Source organism: Canis lupus, chromosome 1, assembly GCF_011100685.1.
Source record: "Canis lupus familiaris isolate Mischka breed German Shepherd chromosome 1, alternate assembly UU_Cfam_GSD_1.0, whole genome shotgun sequence".
Lineage (NCBI taxonomy): Eukaryota > Metazoa > Chordata > Mammalia > Carnivora > Canidae > Canis > Canis lupus.
Window position 1 is genome coordinate 82,940,902 of NC_049222.1, and position 21,410 is coordinate 82,962,311.

Consider the following 21,410-nt stretch of genomic DNA (forward strand, 5'->3'; position numbering starts at 1 on the left):
GAACCAAAATCAAGAGTCAGACACTCAATCAACTGAGCCACCCAGGCACCCCTGCACTCCTTCATCTATGTATGAGCAGTAAGAGCTTGGACTGTCCCATCTTGTCCCATCTAAGTGCACCCTTAGTTGGTTCTTAGCACATAAGGAGCAGCTGACTTTCTACCTTCCACAACAGCTGAGTGTTGGTGTCACCTCTATACACTGGTGGCCAGAGGCCATCACAGTACCTGTTGGCCAAAAGCTGGGACCTGGTTCCTGAGGGCGAGGTCAGGTAGATGGCCAGGTCTCCCCTCCTGGGATGGGTGATGGTTATGCGCACAACTACGTGCTCCAGGTAGTTGACGTGGTGGTTGGGGTTATCAGAACAGCCCGAAGCTTTGTAGATGGAGCGCACTGCACTGTTGGGGCGAATCGTCCTGCAACAGAGAGAACAGAGTGTTAGCATAGTACACAATGGGGTTGGGCTGGGTGGACCTGCGGGCCTGGAAAGATTACACAGTGACATGCAGGTGGCTGGTTGCTGGATACTAACTGACACAGTGCTATCACCCAAGGCCACTTTAAGGATTAATCTGGGTTATTAGTGGGAAAGATGTGAGAGAATAGGAATTAAAGTTCTTTTATCTTCATGCAGGGAGTAGCTATCGAACTTGAGGGTACCACCTTGTTAAGACACAGAGGGCTAAGCCCCTGCCCATGATGTCTGATTCAGTAAGGCTGAGGTGGGCTCCAAGAATTTGCATTTCTCCCAAGTACCCAGGGGACAGTGATGTTGCTGATCTACGGGATATACTTTTTGGACCACAGGTAGAGGGTACAGTGGTATGGGGAAGGCCTGGGGATGACCATGACCTTGGTTCAAATCCCTGGTCTACCATTTCCTTGCTCTGTTACCCATGGGCACACTCCTCCTCTTGCCTGAACATTCCTGGCTTCTTCACTAGCTTCTTTTCATGCCAAGGTCCCTCCTGAACACTGGGCTCCAGTCACGCTGACATTGGTTCAAGTGTGTGTGTGTGTGTGTGTGTGTGGCTGATTTGTTTCTCACCTCAGAGACTGCCTGAAGTTATTTTTTTTATTTTTTGCTGTTCCTATGGTGACTCTTCCTCTCTTCATAGTCAAAGCTTGACTTTCAGTCTCTGAGACTGTCATTGAACCACAGGAAAACTGTGTCCCCTACTTCTTATTTTCTGTCCATTTTATATTTCCAACGTATTGTTATTTTTACATATTATGTTGAAAAAATAATTTGTAATTATAGGTTATGTACTCAGTTTCCAGAATACAAAGCTTAGCTTTTTGGAGTTGCTGAATAAGGGAGAAGAATACTTGAAACCATTAAAAAGAAATATTGGCTGAGCAGAAACCTTAAGAATGCCCATCTGCAAGGGTCCTCCAAATCCCCTGCTAAGAGATGCTTTTAAGGATCCTTGGGTCCTATTATGTAGATTTAACAGCTTAGCATCCTAGGCATTCTATTAGGATGTTATAATTGCTCTACGGGAAAAAAAAAAAAAAGGAAAACTACACAAGCTTTCAGCTTCCATGTACAACAAAGGCCTGTCTCGAGCACTTGTGGGGGCCTGATCCCTTTCAGGGCATCCTTTGGCTGTCTGCTTGCAGTGAACATTACTTGATTTGTCGGTCCGTGCTCTCCACACACACGCGCTGCTGGGGAACGGTGGTCCATTTCTCCGCTTCCATCACCATGGCTTCTGCATCCATCAGTCCAAAACCATAGAGGTGGCTCACTATGGAAGGCAAGAGGCTGGTCAGCTTCATGGAGGTTAGGAGAAACCTAAGCTCTATATGTTGAGGTCTGCTTTCACTCAGCAGGGAGCCCAGACACATCCCTCTGGGATCCTTGCTTTCTTTCTAGCAATGACTGAAAAGCACAAACAAAATCACGCAAGTGAACAAACCTAACAAGAAAATAAAATGGCTATATATTATTCAGTGATTATGTATCAGGACTAGGAACATGACTATCACTTATGAATTCTTACTAGGTGGCAGGCATTGGACCGTCCCTCTCCATGATCTTAAGATGTTAGTGCCATTTATGATCATCATTCAGGAGAACAGAACGCTGAGGAACAGATAGAAACCTAAGACCGAGTAGCAGTTCAGTGGTTGAGCTGGATTCTGACCTGCATAGTTTGGCTCCAAGGCTTTACTGTTAACCACTTCAAGTGATGACATCATCAATTTTGTAAGATAATTAATAGGTTTAAAGAGAAGTGACAGTGTATTATACCCTCTCCTAGCACAACAAGAACATACATGCAAGAAATATCAGCTTTCTGACATATCCAGGAGTTAGGCTGAATATCTCAGAAGACAGAAATTATTACCTTTCCTCCAGTATGTGAAAAATTGATTAAACTTTATGCATGCAACATTTGGAGGCCTCGACACCTTTATGCCACTGTCTTTGAATGTTGTAATCTTTTGGTTCTCAGTAAGAATATCTATTGATCGAAATCTGAATTTGACAATAACCGCCTCAGAAATTTCAAATACATATATGAATATTTTAATGATGATACAGCAATATCCACGTGTTGTTCTTTTAAAAAAATACATTAAAATCTCAGTGAATAGTTAAAAATCTCCACCCCACATGAAACTCATATCTTTTTGTTTTAAATATTTTATTTATCCATGAGAGACACAGAGACAGAGAAAGAGGCAGAGACACAGGCAGAGGGAGAAGTAGGCCCCATGCAGGGAGCCCGACGTGGGGCTCAATCCCGGGTTTCCTGGATCAGGCCCTGGGCTGAAGGCGGCGCTAAACCGCTGAGCCACCCAGACTGCCCATAGCTTTATCTTTTTTAACACAAAATCATACTGCTACCAGATCTGTTGCCTAAAACATTTTCCTTATAACATTATTTTACGTGAAAATGTCTGTAGCTGCCAGGCTGATGGATTAAATACTTCAGCCTGAAATTCAAGACGTTGTATAATATAGTCCCATCCGACCTGCAAAACAACTTCTTCACCAGAACCTGTGCTTTAGAAAGCTCATTCCTTTACAGTTCCCAGTCACACCTTGCTCTTTCTGCCTCACTGCTTTTGCTCATGCTGAGACCTTGGCCTAGAATTCCCTCCTAACTGCTCTATGCAATACATTCTACACCTGGAACTTTCTGGAAGGCTTAGCTAGTCTATCTTCTCCTTGAAATATCCTCTGACCAATAAAAGTCACTCACTAGACATTTACTGAAATGCCATCTGTCATGAATGAACTTTTCTCTTTTCTAGTCCCTGTAACTCTAATAAATTTGTCAGTCCATCCACTCTTCTGCCCATCTAGCCATCTAGCTATCCATCCACCCATCCATGCATCCATCCAGTATTTATTGAGTGCCTTCTCTATGCCAGGTGCTGTATTACACACTGCACTTTTTATTTGTGTCATTAATTGAATTGCTAATTAATTCCATCAGCACACATCTTTTTACCCCAACTATATTTTAAATGGCTTGATGGCAGGAACTAGGGCTTATATTTCCTCCTATGTTTCATGGGATTTAGTAGAACTTTATACATATGGGGGAAAAAAAGATGATTGCATATAAAAAAGAAAACTGTTAGGATTCAGAAATACTGCTTTATTTCTGAAATTTGCCAATTACGTAATTCTTGACAAACAAGATAAAATAGTTAATCCCTAATTTCCTTGTGATATGATTGTCTGTCCTGTCACCATTACTAAGTTGATTAAGTATTATAATTTGTCCCATGTGAGAAAATCTTCGTCAAGACCTATACAAATGTAAGGGTTCATTATTATAGTACCAGGTACTCAGCCAGACAGGATATTCTGAATGAAACTGAATAAACCTTCTTAGGTATTGTAAGAATATATGTGGGATTCTTATATATGTACTTTTTTTTTTATATGTACTTTTGTAACTTCTTTTATAAATGATTATTTCTTGATTAAAAAGAAATGTATATGCATTGTGAAAACCTGGAAATACATCTAGAAAAGAATGAAGAAAGCAAAACTCACCAATAACCTCATCACAAATTGGTAATATATACTAACGGGTCTGTATTAATAACTCTGTATATGTAGTTGTAGTTACAGGACATGATGCGAGGCCATTTCACCTCCTTAGTTAAAAGAGAGTCAAAGTGATCCATGTGTTACAGGAGAAATGTCAAGCGTGGGCTTAAGGAAACCGAATTGTAGAGATCTTTTACGCAAGTTCATGGAAATCCCAGGTTCTCGCTTATCACTTAGCTATCTATATAGGCAATGACCTGTATCATTTCGTCATGGACATTCCAAGGCACTGTTTTTCCTAGAGGAACTGAAATTCTTGCCAAACATGCTATATGCTAGGCCAGGCTCTCTAACTCTGCACAGTACCCGAGTATCCCCACACTAGAGTCAAGTGGTTTTAAACCAACACAACTTACCATTTGATCTCAGTTTAGGGGAAAAAGAGGAAAGATTTGACTGGCAAGTAAGGGAAGAAGCTGGGTGGGGACTTGGCAGGGAGGGGGCGCACAACACAAGGGCTGCCTGGACTTTGGTTCAACTGTACTTGCTGCTGCCTCAATCCCCAGTAACTGTCGACCTAACAACCATTAGGACATAAATTAACACCTCGAGTCATCAAATACAACAAACACTTCAGGCCTGAGAAACCACCACTTGAGTTAAGCAGAAAAGCACCTTGAGTCTTTATGAAGGTCATAAATTTGTTTCCTTTTCAGAGTCAATTCCTACCCTCCAGAGACAATGTCCATTCATGCAACACTCTAAGTAGATGTTCAGAAAAGAGGCTGAGTTCCAGTTAAACTACAAACTGGCAGGTCAATGGAAAAAAACATCATATTAATAGAACATTAATAAATGAAGGAATTAGATTAGATCAGTAAAGGCTATTCAGTCAGTCATGGAGATTTTTAGTATTTTAAAATACTGGAAATTATTTGTCCAAATCATAGCCTAAGAAAAAAAGAAAATAAATTTATATCTTTTTATGGAGGGGGCTGCTGATAGCAATATTTCAACTCCATGTATTCTGACTGGCAATTATTTGTTTGGCTTTTAGTAAATACTGAGAAAATAATCACACAATGAATGTGTTAGGAAGGGAAACTCTTTTAAAATATGATGCCATCCAGGGAAATACCCATTAAACAGTTGAGAAGCATGAATATTTTTTCAAAAATATAATTGACATATAATTTTAAAAATATTATATAAAGTTTTTTTACTCTAAAATGACCTATAAATTCAGAAACAGACCTTTCTTTTGGTGATTATCTGGGTCAAGTCACCTTGGCCATCACACTGTCACCATGAGGGGCCTCAGGAAGTGGGAATGCCCATGAGTGGCTGCAGAGCACCTAGCTAAGAGTAGTGCTTCTGTATGGATTTGTGAAGTGAATGAATGCAACTGACAGGAGAAATTTAATTCACCAAGTGGCATACAGTGTTTACATGAGAATTACAAGGGAAATCTGGAGGTCTGTCCTTTTTATTACCAACTTCTATGAAGTCTTCATTAACGCACCAAATTTGAGTAGAGAGCCAATATTCACATTTAAAAAAAATTATGATTGTAGCAAATATACCAGGCAAACAACTCCTTGTACTATGTCCATCCATACCTAAATTAGTTTTATTTATGCACATTTCTCATGCCAAGCTCAGAGCAAAACCTGAGCATGAAAATAACTTTATGATGATCAAGTAGAACTGTCTCTGTGCAAGCCATGAGTACTATGCAAAACTCTATGAAGATAACGGTGTGAGGAGGAATCCAAGCAGCTGAAACTGAATTTCATTTCTATGAATGTGGGCAGCAAACATTCAATTATAGTTTGAACATTAATTAAGATTCAAAAATCAATATTTAGAAAGCTATCAAGGGAACAAAGTAGGTTTACAGAGTAATTAAAGATCTTGAAATTTACTGAAGTAAATTTCAGAAAGTAGAATGATGCTGGGCAAGCTGAAGAAGGGAATCTGAATACTTGAATAACATTATATTTGCCTCATTAGGCTGCATGACTGTTTATGCAGATAAGCGGAGAAAAGTGGAATTGTCTGGGCCAGAACTACAGCTAGTTTTTATTCCGAGGAATATGAAAGCTTCCCTGCTTGGGCCAGCTAGATGAATGAGAGAAGGCAGGGAAATAGATAATGTTCTCCAGCAGGTGTATTTCCGCTTTGTGATGAGACCAGAAGTGCTGAGGGAAGCTAATCGTTAAGCATGTGAGGAAATGACTGCATAGTTTGGAAGCAGATACACTTAAGTAATACAATAGCTCTAGCTAGGAGGCCTGAACGGTTCTAGAGAAAAGCTAGGAAGCTCAGCAGGAAAAAAAAAAAAAAAAAAATTAAAGTTCCCAAGCACAGGAAGCTATAACCAAGGGAAATTTGGGATGCTTTTATGTCTTTTTAGTGGAATATCCTTACTGGAGACAGCTATTTTTTTTTTTTTTTTTTTAGATTTTCTTAACTTTATTTTGACAGAAAGAGAGAGAGAGAGACAGAGTTAATTCACTAGCAGGGGACAGAGAGAAGCAGATTCCCCACTGAGCAAGGAGCCCAAAGTGGGACTCTATCCTAGGACCCTGGGATCATGACCTGAGTGGAAGGCAGATGCTTAACCATCTGAGCCACCCAGGTGCCCCTGGAGCCAGCTGTTTTAAAGTTTTTTCTTTTTCTTTTTTCTTTTTAATACTACACCGAATGGAAAGTTCATGAGACTCTGAAGGATATAATAAAGGACTTGATTGGTTAAAAAAGTTTGTTTTCTAAGTTTTTGAGCACTTGCATCTTTTAATACCAATAATTGAGTGACTACAGGATATACAGCAGCTTGGACTTATACCTGTATTTGTTACAATGCACATAATCACCAACATAGGAAACGTGGTTGATAAATTAGGCTCCATTATTTGATTATTAGAAATGCTGAGCTGAAATTTGGAGCCAGGTGAGATGACCCAAGAGGGAAGGGTGGTATTTGGATTGTGCTTTGGTGCGTGACAAGTTTTAAAGTTTTCAACGAGGCGGAGATACCAGGAGAACATTCCAGGGGCCAGGATGCAGCCTCCTGGTTAAATAATCACCAGGTCTGTGTGTGGTTTACTGGGGCGAGGAGGAAACCAGCAGCCCTGGAGTGGGTGGTGTGTGGGGTGAGTGGTCAGCAGGGTATGGGCATTAGTGGTAAACATGGCAGGAAATAAGGGGGTGAGAGCAGACTGCTGTGGAACTGCGAGCCAACCACGATTGTGGGGTGTCCTCTGCCATCAATCAAGCTGTTGCTATTCTCATCTACCTGTAAGTAAACCACCAGACTAAAAGGTAGTTACGCAAATTCCTTTCTTGAGGGGGGACTGCTTGATCTGTGTGGGTAGAGACTCCAACTCAAGATCAAAGAGGTCCTGCAGCTGTCAGAGGCCTGTACCTTTGGGTTCTTTGATCCTCACGGCACTAAACCACCTGCTCTGAAATGACTGCTCCCACCAGGGACCCTGTGCCTCCTGAACCAGTTAATCAAACCAAGCCAAATGCGAGGACGAGGAGGAGGGAGTGAAACAGGAGAGGGCCTGTGACACTTGCCTTAGGTTGCCCGCTGAATCAGTACGGCCCTTGTCAAGCAAAAATAAATAGTTAAATAGGAAAACATAAAATGTAAGATTCCTAAGGATGAAAAATTGGAAAGTATGCTCTTCTGTCCTCCTATGTTAGCATTTCTACACTTAAATATTTTGGACAGATGGAAGGAGGATGCTTCCAGAATCACCCATTTCTTCCCTTTTCTTAATCCGTTTCTCTGACATCAATCTCTTCCTTACGTACCCTTTTAGGTTTCAGTGTGAAAGGCACATAAGCTTCTTAGCAAGTCAGAGCAACAGTTACCATGATTTCTGTCTCCTGGTGCAGAATGCAGACTCCCCTAGGGCAGGAAAACAGAGCCGACACCTGCCTTACTCTGCATGGTTTGTTTTTATTTTTCCCTAGCTCTTCCTAAAATCTCAGGCGCTCCCAGCAACTCCAGCCAGATCCGAACATGCCAGCCGTCACCAGCCATACTGAGGTCTTGCATGTGGAAAGTTTCCAGACACTGCTACCTGGCTGTCTGCGGGGTCTGCACTTCAAAGCTCCCCTTGGGATGGGTTTGGTCAGCAGCTGCAGGGAGTCTGACAGGCTCATCATTACCCAGACGAAATAAGAAGAGCTTAGGAAAACACTGGTGAGCGCTTCTCCATGTGCAATGTATTTCATTACATACGGGCATATATTACATGATGTATTATATTCTACATGCATATGTAAAAATATAGACTTTTTTTTAATTTAAGGAGTTAAGATAGGAAGATATGCCAGCCTTCTCTCAGGGGTCTCTTTCTATTCTAAGAAACCATATTCTAACATGATTATAATAAGCAAGTAATTTGCTTAAGGTAATTGACTAGTATTTCTTGAATGAAGGTAGAAAAACATTTTAGCAGCTTGGGGAGCTAGTCATACATCCCAGGGTCTATGCAGATCACAACTGTGCTTGTTTTTAGGAAATTAAGATTGTTTGGACAGAGTTGAAAATAAGATCTAAAACGTACTACAAGGGACTTTGGGTAACAGCTAATTGAAGATTAGACTGACCATTTATCAGCTCACCAGCCTAGATCTTCTTGGCGTGTAACTTGAGCAAATAATTACTAGCCTGGGATCTTGAGTGAACCAGCAGCCAAAATTCTTATTTGTGAATCACTTACATATTATTTTTAGGTAACTCTTCATTTAATTTTCCCTTACGTTTGCTTTGTCCTTAAATTCTCACAGAAGGAAGGAACAGAAATTCTGGTTGATGTTTATTCCCAGTGAATGAGTTTTCACATTTAACCACTAAATTAAAGTTATTCCTTGCAATGGGAATGTCACCATCTCATTGGGAAGAAAGTTAATACTTATCCTTCTAGGTTTCAAGTACTGTGTAAGGCTTCTCATGATCATTCCTTTTCATTTACATAAAGCTCAAATAATTTTTAAGCTTGGGAGACCAATAAATAATATTCCTGTACTCTCAGAAAAACTCTCAGAAAAATAGGCCATTAATGAGGACCATGTATTCTCTTAGAAGAAAAAGACTCGAGTTGCTTCTTAAAAGATTTAGATTCACGGATGTTTATCTGGGGCAAAGCAATGAAAGCAGGATATTTGGAGTGGTGGCTTCCTCAGGAAAGCTGTGTGGCCCTAGAATCCCTTGGGTGGATTTCTACCTCAGGCAGTGAGTAGCCAATGATCAAGGAAATGACATAATCTAATTGATATTCTAGAAGGAGGGATCTGGCATTGGGATACAGCATATGAAAGGAAAGGAAGCAAGCAAGTAGGGAACTGGTTATTTCTACACTGCAGGCATGAGGGATCATAAACTGGGTTATGGACATGGTGAATGAAACAAAAGGTCAGCTAAGGAGGGTGCAATGAAATTTCACAACTCACACATCATGGGAGACTGAGGAGAGAGAGAGGGCAGACGGTGAACAGGATGATGTAGAGAAGAGTAGCCCCTGATGACAGAGGTGTATTTTAGGGAGAAGCTATTTAGTAAAAAAGATGACTGACAGATCCTGTTCCAGGAGTTTTGAGTTCACAATGACATAGGGGGAGCCCTGAGCAGAGATTCTAGATTGGTAACGGATGAAGCCAACATTGATGATGTAGAACAGTATCACTAATAAGAAGGTGCTACTCATAACTGAAAGGAAGGCAGAGACATGGGGGGGGGGAAGCTGAGGAATCAAGAGGCGGTGAGAGGGAAGGTGTGGGGAGAGGGCCAGGAGTGTGCAAGCTCCCTCTAGAATTCTTCAAGCAACAGACCTTAGGGAAATGGCTAAGGTAAAGGAAGGGATCACTAGTGTCAGAGAGGGAGGGCTTTATCTTTGCATCACAAAAGGCAAGGAAAGAGATCTGGAGTGGGTAGATCAAAAGCAGGAGATCATACACAAAAACAAGAGGCTTCTTATTTGGCAAGCAGGAGATGGCTGAAAATCTCGGAGTAATTTCACTTCAAAGGTGGAAAGTGGAAACAAGATTGCAGAGAATTACAGAGGGGCTCAACAGTAAGCAAACGGAAGCAGCTAATTCAGACTACTTGCTGGGAATTTTTAGTTGTAGAAGGGAGGACCTACCTAAGGCAGTAGGAGATGGAAAATGTTTTCTCCTTCCAAGATGGCAGGGGCGGGGGCGGGATACATAGTTTGAAAACAGAGTTATGGTCTGGTTGACAGGAGAATGATTGCAGCTCAGTGCAAAGGGCCAAGTGACTGACAAGGGATAAGATGGTTTTTATGTTGTTGTTGTTGTATTTATTTTTTGAGGGAAGAGATGTTTTGAGGGCACCTTTCAAACTTGGGATTCCCTGCTCAAACTAAGGAAAAAGAAATGACTTGAGACTTTAGGTTTTCACTTTTTCTAAGGCTAGTGCTTGATTAGCACCACTTAAATGCACAGAAAAGAAGGTAATTCACTACATGTGGTGGAGGACTTGGATCGGTGGTTCCTGGACTTGCGTGAGCATTAGAATCACCCAGAGGACTTATGCAAGCACAGGCTGCTTGGTCCCACTGATTAGTGGTTTTAAAGTAAGGTCCAATATAAAGAACTTCTACAACTCAACACCAAAAAATGCCACACTATCTAATTCAAAAATGAACAAAAGACCTGAATAGAAAATTCTTTTCCAAAGAAGACATGCAGATGGCCAAGAGGACACATGGAAAGAAGCTTAACATCACTCATCATCAGGAAATTGCAAAACAAAATCCACAATGAGATCACCTTATACCTGTCAGATTGGCTAAAATAAAAAAACACAAGAAACAACAAGTGTTGGCAAGGATGTAGAGAAAAAGGAACCCTTGTGTACTACTGGCAGGACAGAAAAAATGGTGCAGCTGCTGTGGAAAATAGTATGGAGGCTCCTAAAAAATTTAAAAAATAGAAATACCACATGATCTAGTAATTCCACCACTGTGTATGATCCAAAGAAAGGAAAAAAATACTACTTTGAAAAAATATATGCACCCATATGTTTACTTTTACTGCAGCATTATTTACAATAATGAAATGATAGAAGGAACCCAAGTGTCCACAGATAGATGTTTAGATAAGGAAGATGTGGTACACATACGCACGTGCGCACACACATACACACACAGATGCGTGCACACTCCGGAGTATTACACAGCCATAAAAAGGGCTGAGATCTTGCCATTTGACATGGATAGTTTGATGCTAAGTGAAGTAATCAGGCTTAAAAAGACAAACACCATACGATTTCACTCATATGTGGAATCTAAAAAAACAAATGTATGAACAAACAAGTGGAATCAGACCTATAAATACAGAGAACATGGTTGCCAGAGAAGGGGGGTGGAGAGATGGGCACATACATGAAGAGGAGTGGGCAGTATGGGCTCCCAGTGATGGGACGAATAAGTCACAGTAACAAAGGGCACAGCACAGGGAACACGATCAGTGACACTGTAATCGTGTATGGTGACAGGTGCACTTGTGGTGAGCACAGTATAATGTATAGAGAAGCTGAATCACTATGCTGTCCACCTGAAAATAATGCAACATTGTGTGCCAACTCTACTTAAATATGATTAAAAAAAACAATGAAGAAATTAAGGCCCAGAATTTGCATTTTTAACTAGGTCCCAGGTAATACTGATGTTGGTCCAGGGACCCTGTCATGAGAGCCGCTTCCTGAGGGTGTCAGGGCTGGCATCTCTCCTGCAACCCCAGTTAATAAAGCCTGGTTAATTAGGTTGGCATCTTCAAAATGGGGTCTGGGTCTTTGGAGGTGGATTCTTAAAGACCCTTCCCTTATGCCAGTAGCATAAGAAATCAAAATTGGCTGTACAATATACCCTGCTAATGTCTTTTCATGGGGATCATCACACAATTTTTGCTTCCCTTATAGAGATATTTTCAGAAGAGAATCATTCCTAATTAACCTATACATATCCCTGACTCATCGAGCACAGGTTGTTCTAGATAGTTTCTTCTTTGGATGCACGTTACTCAAGGAGTTAAAGTCTATTCATTCCTAGGCCAGAATCCAAGTTTGACTGAGATGAGATACAAAATCAAGCTGAATTGCAATGTTGAAAATAGTAAATGCTCTAAAGGTTCTATTTAATGCATTTAAATCTATCTATTTTATCTAATCTTACTGTCTCTATAGTTGGAGTACATTTAATGTATCAAACATGTTTCCCCAAATAAGACGCCCAGAAGAAATTTTATATGGAAGGTAAAAATAATATCTTACATATGCATTTTATTATGTATTAGCTAATGAAATCTTTACAACAGTCCTATTGGCAAGATAGTATTATTCAGATTTTACAGCTGAAAAAATAAGCCTCATAAACATTAAAGGAACTTGCCCAAAGTCACACGGACTCAATCCCAAGTGTTCAGAATCTCTTTGCATCATGCATGCATCCATCGATCACTGTTGTCTATAAGGCACCCAGTATTTCTGGCAACTAATTTCTCAAATCAAGCATCATCCTCAGAATAACAAGATGGTAAGGGGAGTGGACACATTTCAAAAGTTTATAAACCACAAGCGAACACGGCGGCAGTTTTATCCTCTTTGCCTTTTGCAAATCAGCTGCATGAAAACTGCTTGCTTCTTCAAGGCTCATTAAAATATCCTGTGCAGAAAAAGATGTATGTGGGGTTTTGGAAGGAAAGTTAACATCTGGCCCATAACCGTTTTCCCTGTTCTTGCTGAGGGTGACCTTCCTCAGTCATTTCTATCAGGGATTTTCTCTGAGTGTGAAGACATTATTCACACGAAAAAATATTTTATATTCAAGCCTAGACCATTTTTTAAAAATTAGAGCTAACGAGGCATGTGTGGGTGGAAGAACGGCATTGAGTGGCAAAGAACAACTTTGCATTTGTTAACATCCAGCAGCGATCACAACACCCTTCTTCTCTGGCTCTTTCAAAGATGACTCTGGAAACTTCAGGGTGTACCGTGTCTTCTGGTATAATACCATAAGACGAAGCCTGTTGAAGCCATTATCAGGATGTGTGATAGAAGTTTAATTGCTTTGAAATGCCTAAGGCTAGCAAGATGTGAACATGTGTAAAGAGTTTAAATTGAGATTTTAAGGGGAAAAAAAAGTCTGGATCTATTTATTTCATAGAAGATGTATCCAGATGGATTCTACAAAGCAACCGCCTGGCGTGTAACCATACCTTGCTGGATGCAGTGGCCTTAGGAAGTTCTGGATAGAACTAGGGCAGGATTCATTTTCAGAATCTCCTTCTGAGACTTTAGATCTGGTTTACATTGCAGGTGTTGGCACTAAGATCTCTCCAGAGAGAGAAAAAAAGAAGGATGGGCTCCACCATCTTTACTAAATAAAACCGTAATTTAAAAAGATTCATCAGAAGGCCCTTTTTTCCTCTTATTCATTAGGGCTCCTTTATCGATCCTGAATCAGTTTTCATGGCTGAGGCTGCCATTTACCATTAACTCAGTGTGTGATGACACCAAATTTGAGCCCCGTCCCTGAGTGGGGACAGAGTTGGTGCTGCTGTCTATGCTGGGAATACTGAGGTCAGAGTCCAAGCTGATGTGCATGTACAAATTCCAATCAGAATTTCTCCCGTGCACCTCAGTCACACTGCTCCTTTCGCATTGAAAACTCTATTCCACAGGTGGTAGAAAAGATGGGGAGTACCTTCACATGACAGCTTGATGATAATCGCAGAAGCTTCGAATAAAGCCTTCATCACTGCTTTATGTCTGTGCTCAGGCAGCCCGTGCATGTCAATATTCAAAAGGACTCTTCACCCCAAATATAAATCTTCTACTGGCCCCAAATGATTATACATTTGAATTCATGAGGCATCAATCATTGTTGGTCGCAAAAAATGAGAGAATGTAAAAAGACTGTGAAAAGAATAATAGATTTGGACTTGGCACTCACACTCACTTAAAATTCTAAGGTTTTACTTCGAACTCTGTCTCGAGAGCTGTGATGAAATCATCCCAGACACTGGAAGACTCTATTTGACTCCAGTAACACTGAGTTAGTTTGCTAACGAAGGCTTTGTGAATGTCAAGGTTGAAGCAACAGGTGAAGGTTAAAATGAACAAAACCATCTCTGGGTAGGTATCTTTGAAAAGATATTTATGCCTTCGACAATCCTGAGAGAAATTACAGCAGAATTTTGTGCAATAGGGCTGCCCATGTGGGATCTCCGTGAACTAGAGAAAGGTACCTCTTTCTCTGAGGGAGGGGGGGCTTGTCCCACTCCGGGGCACATGGCTAGGAGAGTGGATCACAGGCTGGATTTCAATCTCCCACCCAACCCCTCACTGTGGCCCTCTAGCACAGTTAATAACCTGTGCAACCAACGATGGCAGTCCCATCACACAATCTCAGATATTTCTTGCATTTTTAGCTATCTGCTCTGATTCCTTAGCCAAATGTGGCTGGAACTCAGCAGGGAATTCTGAGATGCACAATATCAAATTCTAGAACAAAGCTAAACACCTATCTTCTGCCTTAGTTCTGAGGATACTTCTGAGGATACAACATGAAAAGAAGCAAATGATTTCCAGACAAAACCATCTTGCACAGTACATTAAGAAAGCATATAGTGGTAGCCTCTGGTGGGTGCAAATAAGCAATGCAGTTTCCTAGGATCATAGACAATTCTAAGTTTGCTTTGCGGCAAAGAAAAAAATTAATGTAAACTTTAAGGAAGAGAAAAAGTCATTTATAAACTGTCAATGCTTCTGTCACACAAGCTGCACCCATCTAAGAGCAACTCAAGAGGCTAGCCCAGATTTTATGTTGCTTGCTTTGTTTAAATTTCTGCAAAGCTACATGGCAAATACAGACTATAATTGCATGTGAAAAATAATTCAAATATTGGAAGTTAAGTGGCTTTCTGAAGGTCATGGTGAATGAGAATGACCAGTGAAAAGACTTTGATCAAAGAGAATGTGTAAAGCCTTCTCAAAGCACAATTTCTGGCCTGACATTTTTCAAGGAGCAATCTTGTCGCCACACCTTTTGCCTTGGGTTTATTAAAGAGTCATTTCAAAAAGAATTCTTTCTCTTCTTTAAAAAAAGAAAAAGAATTTAGCAAAGATGATTATATATCTTAACTCTAGAACACTCCTCATTCGGAAGGAAGGCAAGAGATGATCAGAAATTTCACTGAATGTCACAGCCTCTAAGGTCAGGAATATACAATTGCATACTAAGATAATATAAAACGATCACCATAGAAGAATTCACATCCATTTTAGCAAGTCTGTCTCTTACCTACATGTCATTTTGTAGGACATATCATAGGAGCAATGGATTCACACCATCAGTTTCAGAAATAAACTCTTTCTGACATCAGATAGGCATCTAGAATCAATTTGCTCAAAAGTCATTACTATTACCAACTTACTTTCTCAAACTACTGCAGTAGCTCCAAAGCATCTTTCAAATGATGTCCTTTCTACACACCGGGTCCTTTTCCTTCTCTCTGACTGTTGCTTTCCCCATGGCAGTGTCATACAGTTTTAATCCCCAATCATCCGAGAAATGCAAATAAACAAAATTAAGGGACATCTGGGTAAACTGAGTAGCCATCCTAGAACCTATTTCAGACCAGCTTCAGTTCCCAGGGGTAACCCAAATTCTCCAACATCTTCCACCCTCTTCTAGTTATTTATGCTTCTGATCAAGTTTATATATGTAGCGTTAGTATAACTCATTAACGATCAGCAGATTATGCTTTTTCTCAATACTTTTGAGTCCATTTATTGAAATCCAAGTAGTCTTATAGAAAAACGGAGCGCCCAAATAAGGAAGTTAGCCCTTTAATCAGAATCATCAACTAAAATCACTGATAAATGAAAACAATAACTCAAATTATACTAAAAAGGCGAGAATGGAGGTGTTACAAGAAATAGGTGAATATAAAGTAGTGAGTCTATTAACTGAAAGCAATAGGGGAGCTAGTTTCATCTCTAAGCTACCCACAGCTCTATGCACATTCATGCACATATATGCTCAATTTTGATTGTACAAAAATCTTAACCAAGAATATTAACTTTATTAGATATTAAAAGTGAGAATGATGCATGACATGCAGGTGACAGTTTCACTCGCGTGCATACTATGAATGAAGAATGTTGCCAAATTCTGTATATAATACTGCTTTTCTCAGCCTTTCCTTTGCCACCTATGCCAGCTATGATGGCCTCCTACCCGTTCCCTGACCAAATCTTTATCTAAGTTGCCTGACTTGTCTGATGCTCTACACACGTGGTTAGCCATTTAGCTTGCTCATCGCTCTTCGGGTCTGTTTAGTCTTTTTCTGACTGTCTACTGTTTACAAAGCTGTGTCTGCCCACACCCAGACTTGTACATGAATACTCATACCAGTTTAACTCACAACCCTGGACCAGAAACAACAAAGTCATCCATGAAAAAGTGAATGAGTCAATACACAGTGGTATATTCCCATGGTGGAATATCACTTAGCAATAAAAAGTAATGAATTCCTAATAGACCTAATGATTTAGAAGGACTTCAAAAATATTACATGGAGAGGAAGAAGCCACTCCTAAAAAATTCGACTTATACGAAAGTCTACAAAAGACAATAATCCATAGCTACAGAAGTATACTAATTGCATTGGCTAGGATTGGCAGTGGCGGGACTGGTGGTGTTGGGGATGACAAGAGCACAAAAGACCTTTCTGGGGTGATGGAAATGTTCTATCCTTGACTGTAGTGATAGTTACATGGGTGTATACATTCGTACACTTAAAATGGTGCTTTTTTTCTTTATCATATATAAACTTACTCCAGTCATGTGGATTAAGAATGTATACAGATTACTGGGTATACTATTTGTCTATATAATACAGCTAAGAATCAATCCCAGACTGTTTGACTTCAGAGCCCAGGTTCTGAGGCACTCTGTTGAGTGAGTTTTTTTGTTTTGTTTTGTTTTAAATAAACACAAAATGCTCAAAAAGAAAATGACTGTTGAATTTTAAAAGCTTCTGTAAGAGACTGTGTCTGTATGTATGTGTATATGTATTCTGATAAGGCAGTCTTGGCTTAAAGCCTTTTAGGGTATCTTATTTTGTAACTGAATTCAGAATCCAATTATGAGAGCTTCACAGAAATCCATTTCATTACTTTTTAGTCACAATACACTTTTGCCCTGAAAATGGCATTGCCCCTGGTTGATTACCCTCTGTAATCACCAGGTTTAGGACTTGATGATTTTTATCTTTGCCTAAAATATCAGTTGTACCCACAAAATACCAAGATTTGCTACCGGTAATAGACAAACTCGTATGCTGAAAGGAAGACTTTTAAAAATACCTGGGGAACTCCAGCCTCATTAGAATTAGTGAAATTGATTTTCATCAAGTGATTACACAAAGAGAGACATCAACTCTCTCTGAAGTCTACAAGCTTCTGCATATTGTTAAAAATAATATTTTTTGCTCACAGCTTGCGTACTGTATTTTAATGACTCAAGAGTCAGTAGGACATTGATAGTTATAATCAGTTCAGATTTCTATCACTAGTTCCTATGTTGAAGCAATTAATTACACCTGTTAATGTTTAGTAGGTTGAAGCCATGGTGACATTTAAACATTAAAACTAAATTGCAGAAAAGAATTTAAGTATGGCTGTGATTGATATACGATTAGACTATAGTCATATTGATATGTGATTATGATGTATTAGTGATGATTTTATTACAAAGCCCTTAGTATATGTTTTTTTCTCACCCTACTCAAGATTAATAAATTTCAACTCCAAACAGCATTCTAATTCACAACATAGTTCCATATTTTTATCCTCACTTCAAGGAGCAGGAAGCTGTGACATAAAAATATACATTTAAGACCATTTTTAAAAAAGACTCTTTTTATGTTTGGTATTTTCCATTTTCAAAGCATTTTCATTCAACTCAGCCTTCTCATTATGTTTGGTATGAGTTACCCACATTCTAAAAAACCAAGATACAAAAACTTTAATTGGCTTCCTCAAAGGCCACAGAAAATATCAATAACAGACTGTCTACTAGATTTAAATGTTCTTAAGATTGTGGCAAAGCCACAAAACTACTCCACACATAATTCCTTTCATTAACTACTTATATCTGGTATAGAGATAACAGTCACTTAGAGCAACTATCATTTTAATTCCATTTTGAAGATGGATTTTAAGTGTGAAACAACATACGTTTAAAACTTAAACACTTAGGGATGAAAAGGCAAAACACAACTGAACAAAACACCCCCAAAGTCTAACAAACCTAATGCTACCATTCAGTCAAAGATCAACATGGAGGAAACAACATTTTTCATTGGTAGAAGGCATTTTTAAACCTCACATATTTAGGAAGTATGAATGGAACATTCTTTCTTATAGGACAAGTAGATATTCTGGATACAGGACTCTAGATTAAGCAGTGATCAAGCTGTTTGCTGTCAGGGGTTCTACAGTACTGTTCTCAGGTAGATATTTAGATAAATCATCCACCAGACAAATGGATAAAGATAAAATATGTAAATTATGTGATTCACATCTTTTTTTTTTGTAAATGAGCAAGAAGATAAGTCCATGTATTCAATGGTCAGTAAATAGCAAAAGGAAAGGTTTTATGTTAATACACATTAAATGAAATTGAGTTCAAAGAGTACAGTAGTATAAAACATGGAATCTTGAAAGAAAATCAGGTAGCATTTCCAATAGGCACATTTTATTCAATAGAATCAAATATATTTACTTCCCTTTTTCTTTGCATTGAAAGAGAAGAACTCAATGACTTATTTCTATGGATAGGACGGGGCCTGGAATCAAACAACTGATTCTAATACTACCCCCGACACTGACCAGGTGAATAACATTTCACTTTGACCTTTCTTCAAAAACATGATGTGCAGATTACCAATTATGTAGCTTTAATCAACGCTACCAACATCACATCAGCATGCGAAGTGGCAAAGATGAACTATTATTTGTGCAGTGAAATAATAACATAAAATATAGCTTTACCCTTTCAAACGGTAATACATCAGATATCACTTCATACACTCAAAAAAAAGAATACATTTCAAAACCTTTAGTTTCAATTCAACACATGGCATGCTTAATGGTTTCAGCACTTCTAATTCTTTTTAATAAGTGTTACAAACTGAAAGCAAGACAGGTAGGTATTAAAAATATATTGGAACATCTTAAAATTACCAGCCCTACCAGTGGAAATAAAATGATGGCAATTAAAGGTAATAAAGGTTATTAAAAGTTAGGGCCTTGGAGGCTAAGAAGTCATGTTAGACTGTCAATTGTTTTCCCATGGTGGGAAATCAGTTAGAAATTAAAAAAAAAATCTAGTAGTTTAGTGGTGGTCAAAGAAAGAGTCAGTGGGGATGGGGAGGTTTCAGCAACATGCTGGTAGAAAAAGAGAGACTTACATAGTCTGGGAGGGCAGTGAAATGGAAGGCGTGGTAACCTCGCTCACTTAGTTGTCATTTTTGATTTTCAATGACATTTTTTTCATTCTTTCGCCTAGTAAAGATGACAGAAGGTCCTAATTTATTATCTGATGTCTATTCCTGTTCCTAAATTTAAGAGAGTTTAACTGTATACAGTCATATCATCCAAATACAGACACTTTGAAAAAAGCTAGAGCACCGATGTTGCATGCATTCAATTGCACTTGTAACTGCTTCCACCAGCAAACCAGAGGTAAGAACTCCTGGGGTGGGGGGCAGGGGTGGGGGAGGAGGAGGGTCAGTCTGCAGAGCACAGCCCAGACCACTGAGGGGATAGGTGTGGTGGATTTGCAGGTTGACAGATGGAAACAGTAGAATGGAGGGGAATCATCACAAAGAGCTCAGTGCTTCTGGACATAAGAGCCATGCAATCTAGAAGAATGCACAATGAAAGTCCTCAGCATGGCTGAGTTGGTTCATGGATCCTCTATGCATAAACAGAACTGGTCAAAATATCTGTGACTCGTCACAATAGATGGTCACTACCTCAGATGCCTTTTCCTGCTGAGGTTAGGCTGCATTTTAGATGACCAGGGAGGTTTGCATTGACATGTTTTATAAACATGACCTGGCAGATCGTTTGGGCTTGACAGAAGGGAAGAAAAGTGCAGTGTAAAATTCTGTTTCTGTATGTAAATCATACTGTGGCCAGATCAGATTAGGCAATGCCATGCCTCCCCATTTCCTTTTGCTTTCCCTTTCTGGGTGCACTTCAACATGTGTTGGGCTGGCATGCTGAAGGTGCTCAGGAAGTGTTTGTAAATAAATAAATGAAGAGACTGCATAAATTAAATTCTGTGAAGAAAACCACCCAAATGGCAAAAAGCCCTTGCTTCTACAGCTGATTTGTCCATCTTAAGAAGCATGGAGGGAGGGATTAAAAAGCATAGAAAAGAAAAAAAAAAAAACAGAGAAGACTTTTCATAAGACGGAAGGGAAGGCATCAAAGGAGAAGGAAATAACATTGGAAAACCCACATAAGCGATTTAATGCCAAAGTCATCTCCCGGCATTGCAAATGCTGATGGGTAGCAAAATCCGGGAATTCGGATTTCAGTTCTCTAGTGGCAAATATCACATCTGTTCATCTGGCCTCATACAAATACTTTCCTACCCTCATGAATAACCTCAAGGAGATTCTTTGATAAGTGCATGGTATTTATTCCATTTATTTTTAAGGAAACTATCTTTGGAGGAAGTTTAAAGTCAAAAGGAGTATGAAATTTAGCCAAAATTATTTACACAATGAACAACAAATAATGTTTACCTTGAAAAATGGATCTTCTGCAAAAGACCTTTCAACTATATTATTATTTACAAAGTAGCAAGAGAATATCATCTTAGTTCAGTTAAAATTGTTAAAAATTAAGATGCCATTAGCATAAAAATATTGATGAGCAGCTTCCAGTTTGGGGGCTCCCTTCACTGTGAGCTAATTGTACTATCTGATTGTTTATTGCATGTTCCTATAATGAGAACACAGAAAAAGGAGGAGAAAACTCTGCACCCAGCTCATCAGTATGCAACTCCAGGGTAATCCTACTCTCAGAAACACACAGATGAGTCAGCAGAGCGCCACATTCTTTGGTTTTTCAAGGCCAACCTCCTTGTCTGAATGAGAGCCTGCCTGTGCCAGTCAATAGGAAGCCAGCAGCTGCTGCTGGAGGGAATCTCTTGCATTTTCCAGGTCCATAACACATGTGGATTAGAATGCATCGAGTCGGCCTCGTGGAGAAGCCCACATCAGTCTAGCTGCTAGATCATCTGGTTCTACTCTCTGCCTGGGAGGTACTGCC

General features: G+C 39.5%; 1 protein-coding gene and 1 long non-coding RNA gene across 8 annotated transcripts in view; one reads left to right on the forward strand and one right to left on the reverse strand.

The window, feature by feature from the left end:
* The window catches only part of PCSK5 (proprotein convertase subtilisin/kexin type 5), a 457,726-nt gene that overhangs the window by 203,590 nt on the left and 232,726 nt on the right, over positions 1–21,410 (reverse strand). For all 3 annotated transcript variants that reach the window (XM_038527061.1, XM_038527060.1, XM_038527062.1), the window contains exons 11-12: positions 1,634–1,751; positions 228–416 (exon numbers count right to left, since the gene is read on the reverse strand). In XM_038527061.1, the coding sequence (XP_038382989.1) occupies positions 228–416; positions 1,634–1,751 (307 nt within the window). The remainder of the gene's footprint in view (positions 1–227; positions 417–1,633; positions 1,752–21,410) is intronic.
* LOC111096657 overlaps positions 1–21,410 on the forward strand; it is a 71,060-nt gene that overhangs the window by 43,199 nt on the left and 6,451 nt on the right. For 4 of the 5 annotated variants that reach the window (XR_005354129.1, XR_005354128.1, XR_005354130.1 and 1 more), the window contains exons 1-2: positions 7,128–7,318; positions 8,003–8,234. This is a non-coding gene — a long non-coding RNA (uncharacterized LOC111096657). Of the gene's footprint in view, positions 1–7,127; positions 7,319–8,002; positions 8,235–21,410 lie in introns of those variants that run through there. The other variant, XR_005354131.1, reaches the window with a different exon arrangement.